Here is a 12,986-nt window from a genome sequence, read left to right on the forward strand (position 1 = left end):
TCTCCGAGTCTTTCTAAATAACTCACTCAGGCAACTGCACAACGCAGGAGCTAGCAGACAGTACTTTGTTTTTTGTGTGTGCTAAGAAAAGATTCCTTTCATTGCCTTTGTGGGTGAGGTGCATCGAAATAGGGGTATGAAACTGGGTTTTTGTTGTAGTATTCCACCTGGTATTTGATGCAACTTTGAATTAAGTTTATCTGGTTCCTGCTAACCAGGTCCCCAGGACCAATTTTCGTTTCCCCAACAATGTAACTGGTCAATTGATCCCCAATTGGCATGGTCTTTAGCACCTCTGAAAGCCCCTGGTAATGGTACTCCTGGTACCTAGGGCATAGGTACTAAAGAGGGCCCCTAGAATTTTCAGCATATCTTGTTCTTCTAAGGGACCCAGCACCAAACTCATAGAGACTGCCACTGAAGACTGTGTGGCAAGGTGCTCTAAAAAGTGAAAACAAAACCTAGCACACACCTGTGTGCAGGGGCGACTCCTCCGCTATGATGGAGGAGTGTCACCCCACTGCAGTGTGAAGAAGAGAAACCTAAAATGATAATAACAACAAGTTATTATCATTTTATGCTTCGTGACGTGGCCTGCTGCTTGGCGGGCGGCTGGCGGTGCTGCTCTGCTCACTGAACATGGGAAGGGAAGGAGTGGGTTGCCCACTCCTAAGTGCGCAATGACTGGTCGGCGCTCTCCGGCCGCCCATAGCAGTCATGTGCACTTCCCTGTTCTCCACACAGTGTCACGGCACTCAGACCAATCACAACACTGCATTGCAGCTTTGTGTTTGGCTTAAGCGGATTGGCTTAGGGAAGGGAGCCTGGCTGCCCTCTTCCTGTTCCTGTAGTCAGAGACAGGAGAGCTGGAGTAGCGACGCACGACCGGCCTCAAGGTAAGTTTATGGTTGTCCTCAGCCCCCCCACGTGCAACATCCTGCTGCCCCCTGCCCTCCCGCAGCCACCCCTTGCGCCCCGCCCCAACCCCTAAACAATGCGTGCCACCGCTGCCTGTGTGCCATGTCCATCATCACTGCATGTAATATTTATAAGTCAACCCTACACAAGGACTTGCAGCCCTTAGACAGGGTGCATTATGTTAAATGTGATAACATTGCATGAGCAGAATACCCCTCTGTTGGTCAGTTTCATTACTGACAGTACAAGTGATTAGGGAAGCCATGTTAAGGTATGTCCTGGGCACTGATCAAAACGAGTTTTTCTGCTACATAAGGGCTTCACTGAAACACATGTTTGGTATCAAACACCTCATATTAATTAACCCATACTGTTTCCAGTGATGAATGTAATAATACCTGCACCCAGAGGGTACCTTAGAGGAACCCCCTGAACCCTACTAGCCCTCCAGTGTGCTGGCTGACTGGTCCAGTTCCTTAAGAGGTATGCTCTGAGGTCAGACAGAATGCCTGCTCTGGAGGTAGGTGTTTGCACCTCCTCCTCCTCAAGGAATGCTAGTAAATCAGCATAACGAGGCAGGAGGCTTCAAAGTCCTCTGCTGCCTTTGATATGTGACTCAAGGCTTCCCCAGACAGGGGAAATGATACCCCCTAACCAGGGCCCAGTTAGCACTGGGACAGACTGGAAAATTAGCTATGCAGAAGGAGTGTTGCACTGCCAGGCTGGACCCACCTCTAGGGTGGGCAGCCTGAAGTGAACACAAAGATAGGAATTCCACCATTGTGTATGTGTGTGGTGGAAATAGAAATTCTGGGACACGGTGATGCCCACTCCCCAAAGGAAGTAGTCATGTAGCGGGTGTAGTGACTCCATGGGTAACGCACCTAAATTGTAAATTTAGGGGACCCCCTGATACCAGGACTTCAGATTACAACAGACAAAAAGGTGGACAAAGAAGGCGTGGCCCGAGAACAGAGGAGCAACTTCTGACCTGGCACCAACTCTGCTGGTCTGCATGCTGCACTCGACCCTCGTGGAGAACCTAACTAATCCTGCTCTGTGCAGACTCCAAGAAAACCAGAGGGCTACAATTGCTTCTCCAATCGCCAGATAAACTCTCTTGGAGTAGAGGAGCTGCCCCTGCAGCCGCAGGACCCAAAGAAGTAAGGTCCGGTTCACCGTCTTACCACGGCTACCGATACTGCAGTTTCCCAGGAAGAGGTTGCTGTGCTCCTACAGTTCATATCTGTCCCCCCACCAAGTATGGGGACCCCAGGACTGACCAAAGCCATACAACATCAATAGTTGGGGTACAGGAACCCTTGCAGCAACAAAGGCTTGTTGTGCCCACACCGGAGACCAACCTGCATGTCGAGTGAGTTCAAGGACAGTGAGTCCCACATCGAGAGTGGCCCAGCTGTCCTGTTTGCCCCGTACTGCAAAACAGAGACAAAAAGTGAGCCTCCGACACCTTAAAGTGCCTCTGCACCTGCGCCCCACAGCCTGATTTCGAGGGACGTGACTGTGCCAACGGGATCCTGAGACTCACAAGAGCTGAACCCATCCTTTGGTCTGGCTAAGTTGAACTACTAGTCGTTACCTGTAGCCTCTTTCTACAGGCCCCTTTCAACCGTGAGTGACTCTAGCACCGAACCCGAAACTAAATACACCACTGCACCTGAACCCCACAGCGTGAGGAGAAGTGGACCAACCGTGTCCCTTCCTCCCCCAGCATCTAAACGGTTGAGCCCCCCTGTGGGTTACCCCTGGACTGGCGCGTAGTCCCAGCTTGCAGCGTCTTCCTGGCCAGACCGTTCCGAATTGAAGTGAATGGGGCACCCAACAAAAAAAAATAAACATAATACACCTCTGCATCTGGATGCCCCAGAGCCTCCCTAGGTGATCTGTTCATGTGGCATTGGACCTTGCCCCATACTCACCTTAAGCCCAGTAGAACAGTCCCATAAGTCACTGATAAGTGCCTGAATGCAGTACATGTCTTTCTCCCATAGGATAATATTACCGCTCCTGATATTACACTGTTAACTTTTGAAACCTGTGTAAATTTATGAATTGAAAAGTACTTAACTGATTCCGATGATCTTAGTATCTACATTCATATTCAAATCTGTTAATTTTTGTAAATTGGTGTTAGATTCTTTTTTTTACTGTCTCCCTGCCATTGTGTGTGCAATAAATGCTTAGCACCACCGTCTCGCCCACACCACCACAAAATAACATAACTTGTATTTGTAAAGCGCACGTATCACCCAAGCTAGGGTCTCAAGTCACTGAATAACAGATGTTTATTGTTACCCATCTCAATGGTACTCATTTTATCGACCTCAGATGGATGAAAGGCTGAGTGGACCCGCCGGTATTTTAAGCTCTGACCATGAGGTCGAACACATGCCCCTTCAGTGGCTGCATTAGTCAAATAAGCCACCAGACCCGGCTCGACAAAAGAGAGCATTTAGGTTATCATTTGTGCCTCTTTCATCCAACTGGGGTTTGCCTGGACTTTATATACAGTGTACCTCATTTTGGTCCACCACATAAAGAGCCTGCTTCTTATCGTAGTCACTGTTATGATCTAACAGACAGCCACTTGGGCATACAGAATCCCGGTGAGTCCTTTATTACTAACAGAACTTGCTGTTAGCCAGTTTGAGGCGCAAGTTATTTGGGACTGCTAACACCTGAGGTGAAAAATTTCTCTTGGAAGACCTTATTCTTCGCTGTCATTACTATAGCCAGGGGTTGTGCCTCCAGCACGTATTCTGTCCAGTGAAAAAGTAGTTCTGAGGACTCGTGTATCTTTTTCTTCAAATTGTTGTCAGTTTCAACTGCACAATGCCTTTTTTCTTACTACTTTTTGTTTTTGACTATGTGCCTTCGATGCTGTGTGAAGTTGCCCAACTTCAGTATCTGCCAGATTCTCATTTCAGTGTCTGAGCACACTCCACTAGTTGAGGCAGTATCACTGGCATGCTCTGGAAAATCACTTATCCGAAAAATAGATAGGGTTCCTATGTGGGCCACTTGCATTTAAATATGATCAAGAATGATAGTTTAATTTCCAGTCGACAAAAACGTTAGCCATGCATTTCCATTCTGATCCCATGTCTGCAATCTGTTATATGGCCAGTATTTAAAAAAAAAATCCTTGAAAGCCCATCGAACCATTGTTTGGCACAACATCTCCATAGCACAATATAAGAAATTGCGGTCTTTTGACATTGCTATCCTCCACTTTGCAATTTCGAATGAGTGTGCGCTGGGTTCCTGCTAACCAGGTCCCCAGCACCAGTGTTCTTTCCCTAAACTGTACGATTGTTCCACAATTGGCATAACTTCAGCCCCACTTTAAGTCACTAGTAAATGGTATCCCTGGTACCTAGGGCATTGGGACTGAAGAGGGTCCATTAGGGCTGCAGCACAAGTTTTGCCACCCTAGGGACCCCTCACCAAGATCATGTAGGCTGCTATTGCAGGCAGCTTGCCTTGGTGCTTACAAACCGTAGAGTCGATATTGCACACAGCTGTGTGTGCCATGCCTAACATGAGATATAGGCAAGCCATCCCTATAGCAGCACTTACAGTCCAAACGCAGGGTGCACTATATCCCAGGCATGTACATATCTGCCTGAGCAGGTATGACCCTGCAATGTCTTAAGTCCATTCTAAGACATTGTAAGTGACCAGGGAAGCCAAAACGAGTGCATGGGTGAGACAGTCATCATTACGCGTTCCCTAGCCCCATGGTGGTTATGGTACCAAACATCTTATCTTAATAAACCCGCACTGATGCCATTGTCGGATTTATTAACCCCTTTGCTGCAGCTGCGATTTCACGGCAGTACGGCACTTCCGCAAAATGGTCGGGCCGACTAGCGAGGTAGTGCTCCCGTCGGCCGACGGCAGCACACAAGGGGTTAATAAAGAACAAAGAGCTGTCCCAGGAAAACCTGTCAACTGCTAGTGTGTTGACTGACTAGTCTTGAACACACTGCTACCACTAGACAGGTTTCTGGCCTCCTGGGGTGTGAGCCTTCGCTCTCAGAGTACGAGAACAAAGCCTGCTCTGGGCAGAGGTGTTCACACCTTGTCCAAGCAGGAACGGCCTTCCAGGGCAGGAAACTTAAATGCTCATGCCTCCTTTGAAATGGGACTCGGGCCTTTCCAGATATTTGAAGATGCCAGTCCCCTGTCCTGTCCCCACTTTTTGGCGGGAGGACAGTCAGGAAAATTAGTTGGATTACGAGGTGTGCCCATACCTAGCCAGCACCACCCCTAAAGGTGGGGAAGCTGATGCAGACCACACTTTTTAGAATCCTGCATGTTGTGTTGGAGAAATGTAGCCTATTAGGGTCAGGGTTATGCTCACTTCCCAGAGGAAGTGGTCATATAGAGGGTGTAGTCACCCTAAGGTAGCCCATTGGCTCAAAAGCTGTATTTTGAGTGGGCTGCGGTCATGTGAAAATCATTTAGGCTCTTTTATACAGCTAAAGGAAAGGCTACTTAGCATCCTTTCCATGTCAGATATTTGCATGCACTGCTGCCAATAGTTCAGGACTCCCACTTTGTTGCCAATGTGGCTTCATTAGCTTACCCAAAACACAAATGAAATCTGCATTTTAATGCCTTGGTTTCCCCATCAACTTTCCTCAATTCGATCTATCTCAGCACCAGCTCCAGGATGATGCGCAGGTCATTTCTACAAAATGCTTGTCTGGTCAATGCAAGCTATCCCTGCTGAAACCATCCTGTTTGTTTGTTTCTTTGTAATCGTATATCGCATTGGCAGTAGATGGCGATGGACACACAAATGAGTGAAGTACCTTTAGTACTATTAAAAAATAAATTCTTTATATTACATTTTCAAATGGGATACAGAAACACTCACCATTTTGTGAGTCATAACACAACTTTTTACTAAGGTTTTAAAAGGTTACTGCATGTATTAAACCATATTTCTGTACTAAAACACATGCCATCTTTTTAAAATATATCTTAATCTTGTTATATGTTAATCACACTGTCCCTCTTCCCGACGAGTACTGGACAAACACAGCTACATTGTGCCGTAGCTAATTTTTCCCTCCTTTTTCCTTTAGCACCTTCTTTTGTCAATCCTTCTTTAAATAATCCCCCATATGGTATTTCACAACCGTCCATCTAAGAGACATCTGAACTCATAATCTTAATCTTCCAAATCTATGGTGTTCCCAGTGCCCAACCTTGCACCAGCACCACAGCTTTGCCTTGTTAAGGTAGCATGCTGGTGGTTAACAGTAATTGAGAGGAAGGTGTAGGAGAGTAGGGTCTGCAATCCTATGATCACCCCAGATTTTTGCTTTTTGCTTCACTGGTTTACGACTTCCCTGGCTGTGGGCCTGCTAATCAGACCTACAGCCTAGCTGTTCTCTCTCTAAATTGACACGTGTACCTTAGGTGCATTTACCAATTGGTACTGGGCTACCTTATCAGTCTCTGTATCCAGGGCATAGGTGTACCCAGGGCCTACCAGGGGCTGCAGCATGTATTATGCCACCCCTGGCTGGCCATCTAAATCTGACACCACTGGCTGCACGACAGCTGGGGCAAGGTGGTGTAATCACGCTTTGCTTTAGATATAGTGTACCTATATCTAACCCTAAAATGGACACATGTATCCCTATCAGTCACTCCTATGGCAGGCCTTAACAATCCTGAAGGCAGAGTGCTTGGGATCATGTGAGATGGTGCTCTGGATTGAGCTGAGCCCGTTTGCGGAACCAAGCCCTAAAGGCTGTTCTATGATAACGCGTACCATATACTCTTAATTGCATTATAATCCTCGCGGTTATTTGCCAACTCTGGTATCGCTTTATCAAAACATGTCGAGTAAGGTGTCATACGAATTGGAATACTAACCCCTCGCCAATTCTGGCGACGGGGTTAGCATTCCACCCTTCTAGAGGGACACAACATGTATGTAACTGTGAACCCCGGTTAAAGTTAACTCGCGCCTCAGCATCACAAAATGAATGCTGCCACCACAGACACAAGTCTGACCTCCTGCTGCTGGGAGTCTTCCAGCGAGGAGAGCTTGGACAAAGGGTTTCCTGTCAGGGGCGGTGCTAGCACCATCCCAGACAGGGTTTTGTGTATCCCAGGTAGGCAGGGCTGAGAGGAAGGTGACTGCACCCCGGTGCTCACTGTGCATATGCCGGCTTGAACCAGTTCCAGGGGCACACCAACCCCTGAGCTGGGGAAAGTCCGGACAGGGGATAGGGGTGTAACCACCCCCCTTCCTGGTCCCACCCATGGGCAGGACCTAGTCGCTTGCCAGCCCCTTTCTTTAGTATAAAGGTAGGAGTGGGCCCCCTTCCCAAATTAGATAATTCTGAAACTTGATGACTTTCCACGAAAGAACTCTTGAACCTTTCAGAAGACTCTCCCTTGTGGCTAAGGAGTAGCTACCCTGCACCAGCGGGCACCATCTAAGCGCATGCGGTTTGCTGCACGTCCATCCTCCGGATCAAGACTGCCCAGCTCGACGAGACCCGGATTCCCTGGCACCTCTGAACTCTACCTGCATCATCAGCGACGCTGAGATTCGTGGGTGTGACGAGACCTGAAGGGACCGTCCATCTTCAAAACTGCACAACGCTTATCCAGCACGACCGCCGAGGGATCCTCGAGTGAGTGCTTTGGGGTTTGAGAATCCCTAACCCTGAGCAGCTCCAGCACCGAAGTCCAGCCCCCCAGCATCCACGAGATCTGCGTGGGGCCCTCCTGCTCTTTGCTGCTCACCGCGTTGTCCGGCTACTTGTCTGCTGGCTTGTGGCCCTCCTGACGACGAACCACAACACTTCCATCGCTGGTCTGGTTGCCCCAGACTGGCCCTTGCTCCCCTTCAACAGAAGAGCACCCCGGACCCTCCTGGTCCACTCCAGACGCCATCTTGAGTCCACCGCGTGGGCTTGCCTTTGCCAAGGTTTGTTGCCCCAATCCTGGGTCCAGCATCGCCGACAGCAGACACCTTCGTGGGACAGCTCGCACCTCCATCCTGGTCGCCGACAACGCCTCCTGGTCCGAGGGACAGCAGAGTCCAGCGTTGCCCACTCACCTGGTCGAGGTGACTTCATCCGGTGCCACCCTGGTGCCCACCTAATCACTGGCTAGTGATTAAGAACTGAGTCCCCTCTGCTTTCAGGTCGTCTCCATCATCGATCCAGGCTTGGATCACATCGAACTTCATCAAAGGTCGCCTGCCAGCAACTTCTTCTTTCAGGCTCCATAGACTGTAACGAGGATTCCCGACGTCTTTTGAACCCTATGCAGCCGCAGCCCCTGGGCTAGGTAACTTGAGCATTTCGGTGCTCCAACGTAGGTTCACTATCTAAGTGTCCAGATCCTTTTTCGTTTTCAGCCTAACTAGTCGGATTCGTCCGATAACATTAACTTTACAAAATCTAGCATCCATAGACTTTGTCCCGCATCCCGCGTGAGAGTGCACACTCTGCACCCGATCTCCCTAGGCCTCCTGCTCCTAACCTGAAGGTTCAGTAGTGTAGTCCTAGCGATCCTAAAGCCTCTGGATCTTGTTACTTACCTGCTAGTATTTCGCATTCCACTTTTGTAGTATATGGTTTTTCGTGCCCCTCAGGCATTTGTGTAAATTGTGCAACTTGAAGTATTTTCTTAAGAGTTTTGTTGTGTGCTTAGCTCCACGACTCATAAAGAGATCAGGGTAGACTTGTTATAAATAAATATCCTTTTATTTTCATAACAACTTGTGTGGTGTCCTTTCACTTGGTGTTCAAGGGGTATATGTGATGGTATAACAGCTGGCTTAACACGCCCTCTAGAGTTTAGCCTAAAGACTGCTCTTGTCCATGCTACTAGGATAGCTGGTCTAGAAGGTTGACTTACAACCAATCATCAATAAGGGTCGTTTGGAATGATACATAGTGATCACTAGAATAGTGAGCACTGCATATCAGGCCAACTTCTCACAGAAGGTATTCAGAGAGCAAGGAAAAGTGAAAGATAAGAAGTAGTGCCAGGAGTGGATGCAACAGCCAGGTTTCTGCTGTAAATCCTTTAAGTGCTGATGTTGGTAAATGCTAATAAATCGCTACAAAAACAATTATTTTTTTCTACATGTAGTGTCATGAACATTTGCAAAATAAAGACTTAAAAAGCATGACATTTTTACTTTAGAGTGAGCACTCTGGAGATTCAACTCATTCTCACCGCTGGACATCCTTGGAGTTAATTAAAGGAACCTACACAACTGATGATTCCCCCAGCGATATTGCTGAAATCCGCCTTGAGAAAGCAGTGCCTTTAAAGGTAAATCAAAATAATTTTTTTAACTCGAACTACTCAAGAATCACACATTTGCAGCATATTCTCTATACATCTTTTGTATATTTATTTCCATGCATATTTTGTACTAACTGGGATATTTTTGGCTGCTCTTTACTCTTCAGAAACTGAAGTACAATTGTGTGCAGTTAGACAACTTTAACTTTGCAAGTCTATAAGAAAGTGCTTTTCTATTTAAAAATTGTACCAAATTGACGCAAACATATATAGTTTTAATTTTATACATTAAAGAGTTATTGTGCAAAAACTATGCATATTTATTTTACATTTCATTCCTATTTGGGGTGTTTTGGAGGCCCTTATGCTACGTTGGTACTGCTTTTCATACTACTAGATTAATTTCTCAATTGAGAAGGAAGGGATCTTTATACTTAGAATCTAGCAACCTTAACTATGGGTTACCCTAGCAGAGGTAGTATCTTTCCAAGATCTCATGTTAGAATAACTATTTTTGTCAAGCCAGTATTTCATTCTACTCACTTGCTCTGAATAGATCTACTAACATATAGTAAAATGCTTTGCTTTACCATTGTCTTTTTGCTGTGTGGTAATTAATGGCATTTCTAGCCTGCTTATGTAGTTTCTTTTCTTCTTTCAAGGAAAATGTGAAGTATGCTGTCCGCTTGCGCAATTATGGAAGCCGCACTGCAAATGGGGATGGAGGAATGACCACTGTCCAGTGTCCAGATGCGGTCACATTTACATTTAGCACTTGTAGTCTGAGCAGCAATGGCACAAACCAAACACGGGGTCAAATCCCCCAGATCATTTATTACAGGTAAGCATGGGACCACTTTCTCCTAACCATGCTCTACAATGTAACTAACCTAGCAACCAAGTGCATATCCTCCTTGCTAGATTTACCAACTCAGTGTTGTATTTTCTGAGGCACAATGTGTTTGTTTTGGGTGGATGTAAAATGGTGGATAGTTTATTAGGGCATAACTGCTGTGCTCTTCTTTGGGCACATGGTATTTTTTCTGTACCACTGTTGTACATATGATGGGCCTGTGAATGTTGAGGAAAGGAAATGTGAATTTTACACCTCATGCAAGACTTTGTAGTCAAGGTTTTCAGTCACTCATGCGGTGGTAATTGATGATTTTAATGTTCCATTAGCAGTTATCCCCACCTCCACTGTGAATGAGATCAGAACGTAGCCTCTTGGGGGAAAACACACGCTAACAGCAGTCCCTTACTATGAATGTGCAGCTCTGTTTTAGCAATCTAATCTGTGAACATCCTGTCCAACCTTCTCCTCGCAGAATTCACATCTCCAGAATTCATGTAGGGATTGTGCCCCCCTGCTAAGGTGATGGATGAGGCTGTTGTTTTCCCCAAGAGGAATGGCTTTGGTGTTTAGGATTGTTGCACAACTCCAAGTCTTGCTAGGACTGCACCTTGATGACCTTCAAGGTGAACCCAGACCATGAAGACAAACTCCGTCTCCAAGCCCTGAGAAAAGGTGTACAAGTACTGATTCTTGTCGAAGAAGAGGGCGTGGATCTGCATAATTTTGTATATGCTCCCAACTTTTAGACTTGCAGGTACCATCCATAGAAGTCCAAAATAACTTGACAGAGGTTTTACATCCTGGTCAAGCTTTGACAGAGCCACTTTTACCTTATACATGAGGACCTCACAGAGGGACAAATGAGCACTGTTTCCAGACCTTGCTCTTGCCTGTCAGTAAATAGGCAAGATACTCGACACAACTCTGTCCCAGGTGACCCTGCCTTCCTCACTCAGCAACCCATGCCTGAGAGCTTAGTTGTCCAAGCACCAATAAGTAGAATGAACCCAAACATGTTTCCCCCGACTCGAAATGTATATAGGCATTTGGGAAGAGGATATTTTCCTCAGCCTGTCTTGCTCTTCTGTGCTAGCTGTATGATTCGATGACAATCACATTTATTGTGGAACATAGTGAGCAAGATCTTGCCAGCAGCCTCTGATGAATTCTGGTCCAACTTAGAACAAATCATTCAGGATGACCAAGATACAGCAAAGTATGTAATCCATTCAGGACTGGACGCTACCAACTGCCTAGACAGGACGGTCAGTAGAAGTGTGGTGTTTTAGCAACACGTGTGGATGAAATACACAGGATTTCTGGAGTTTGTCCAGGCATCATTAATATGCCATTTCACTGTTCACTTCTCATTGAAGTCAAATCAGTTGTCACTGTAGTGCTTTAAAAATAGCAGGGCCTCAGCACAATGCCTCTGCTTTTGTGTGCCTGCCCAGCAGTATCCCCCAAAATTCCGTCATTTTTCATGTTTTGGAAGGAGTATGGCTTACAATATCAAGGCAATAAACAACGTGGGCAAGGCAAACCACCTCAGCAACAGACCCTTAGTCCTTTCGTGGCCAGGTCGGGGATCCAGGACACAACATCCAGGCAAGCAGGACAACGTACTGCCCGGTACTCTGACCCTTCCCCTTCACCTTCCAAGCCTGTTTCAGTTATTTATTTGCAGAGTTTTATTTATAGCGCTGGCTAGACCCGGAGATATCAGACGCTTTACCTGAGGATCAGCGAGTTACAAGTTACAAAAAATAAAAATGACATCAGTTACGGGAGCAAAAGTATAACATAGGAGAAAAAACTGTTATCAAACAATAATGAGTTATTAGTGCCCAGCATAGTTAAAACACACATCCAATGGGGCAGGGAAGGTAGAGGGGTAATGGTAAAAAGGGGTAAGGAAAGCATACCAAGTCAGGTAGACCGGCAAGGGGGAAAGTACTTAAGGGAGACAAAACAGTCAAAGTGAAAGAACAAACAAACAGGCTGGAGACAAATAATCTAAAAAAAAATCCTGTGTGTTGGTGAAAGTATAGGAACGGAGGTGTGTTGGAGACCTAAAAGGGGGGGGGGGGAGGGTCGACTAGAGGAAAAAGGTCAGTCAGAAGAACAAAGGAGCAGACCATCAGAAATGAGAATCGGTCGAAACCGTCAAGAAGGACCCAGGTCACAGGAGCCGATAGCAATTATCTCAAAATGGTGGGATGTACAAAAAAATGTAATGCAAAAACCATAAGGTAACTGGCTCCACGCAGTGCAGGAAGGGGAGGCAGCCATAGGATCATGGAGGGAGGAGGCTGGGAAGGGAAGGAAACATAGTGGAGATACGAGTAAATTTGCTCTCAGAGACAGCTTAAGTTATTAAGTTGAAGGATGACAGAGCAATACATCAAAAATTGGATTCTCCACATAGTCAACAGGGTTACGCTTTGCCATTCTTGTCTGACCCACTGCATATTCCATCTACATCAGAGCAGCTTTAAGGGGACAATGTGTCTATTATGCAGCCGGAAGTCTAGATTCTCTTCAAAAAAGCAGCCATAGAAATGCCTCTGGCATTAAAAATAGAGACTGAATGTTATTCTTGTTATTTGCTGTTGCTGAAGACTAATGGAGGCCTCATCCTATATTAATTATTCGTCCTCTTCCTCCTGTAAAATGAAAAATTGAGGCTGTTTATACTGGCCCAGGTTTTATCTGTTGTCAATCCAGGAGATTGGATTGTAGCGCTGGATCTGAAGAGTGCTTATTTTCATAATCCCGGCCTGCAGTCCCAAGGGCAATACCTGTGGCTCAAGTTGGGCCAAGTGCATTTTCAGATTTCAGTGGTCCCTTTTGGTCTCACCAGTGTCCCTCTGAAGTTAGTAAATGTGATGGCGGT

At 46.3% G+C, this 12,986-nt stretch overlaps 1 protein-coding gene across 12 annotated transcripts in view; it reads left to right on the plus strand.

Moving 5' to 3' along the window:
• Window positions 1–12,986, plus strand: part of MYCBP2 (MYC binding protein 2) — a 2,065,574-nt gene that overhangs the window by 767,208 nt on the left and 1,285,380 nt on the right. For all 12 annotated transcript variants that reach the window (XM_086934832.1, XM_086934837.1, XM_086934835.1 and 9 more), the window contains 2 exons: window positions 9,130–9,261; window positions 9,897–10,075. In XM_086934832.1, coding sequence (XP_086790958.1) covers window positions 9,130–9,261; window positions 9,897–10,075 — 311 coding nt within the window. The remainder of the gene's footprint in view (window positions 1–9,129; window positions 9,262–9,896; window positions 10,076–12,986) is intronic.

The sequence above is a fragment of the Lissotriton vulgaris genome, chromosome 8 (assembly GCF_964263255.1).
Source record: "Lissotriton vulgaris chromosome 8, aLisVul1.2, whole genome shotgun sequence".
NCBI classification, from domain to species: Eukaryota; Metazoa; Chordata; class Amphibia; order Caudata; family Salamandridae; genus Lissotriton; species Lissotriton vulgaris.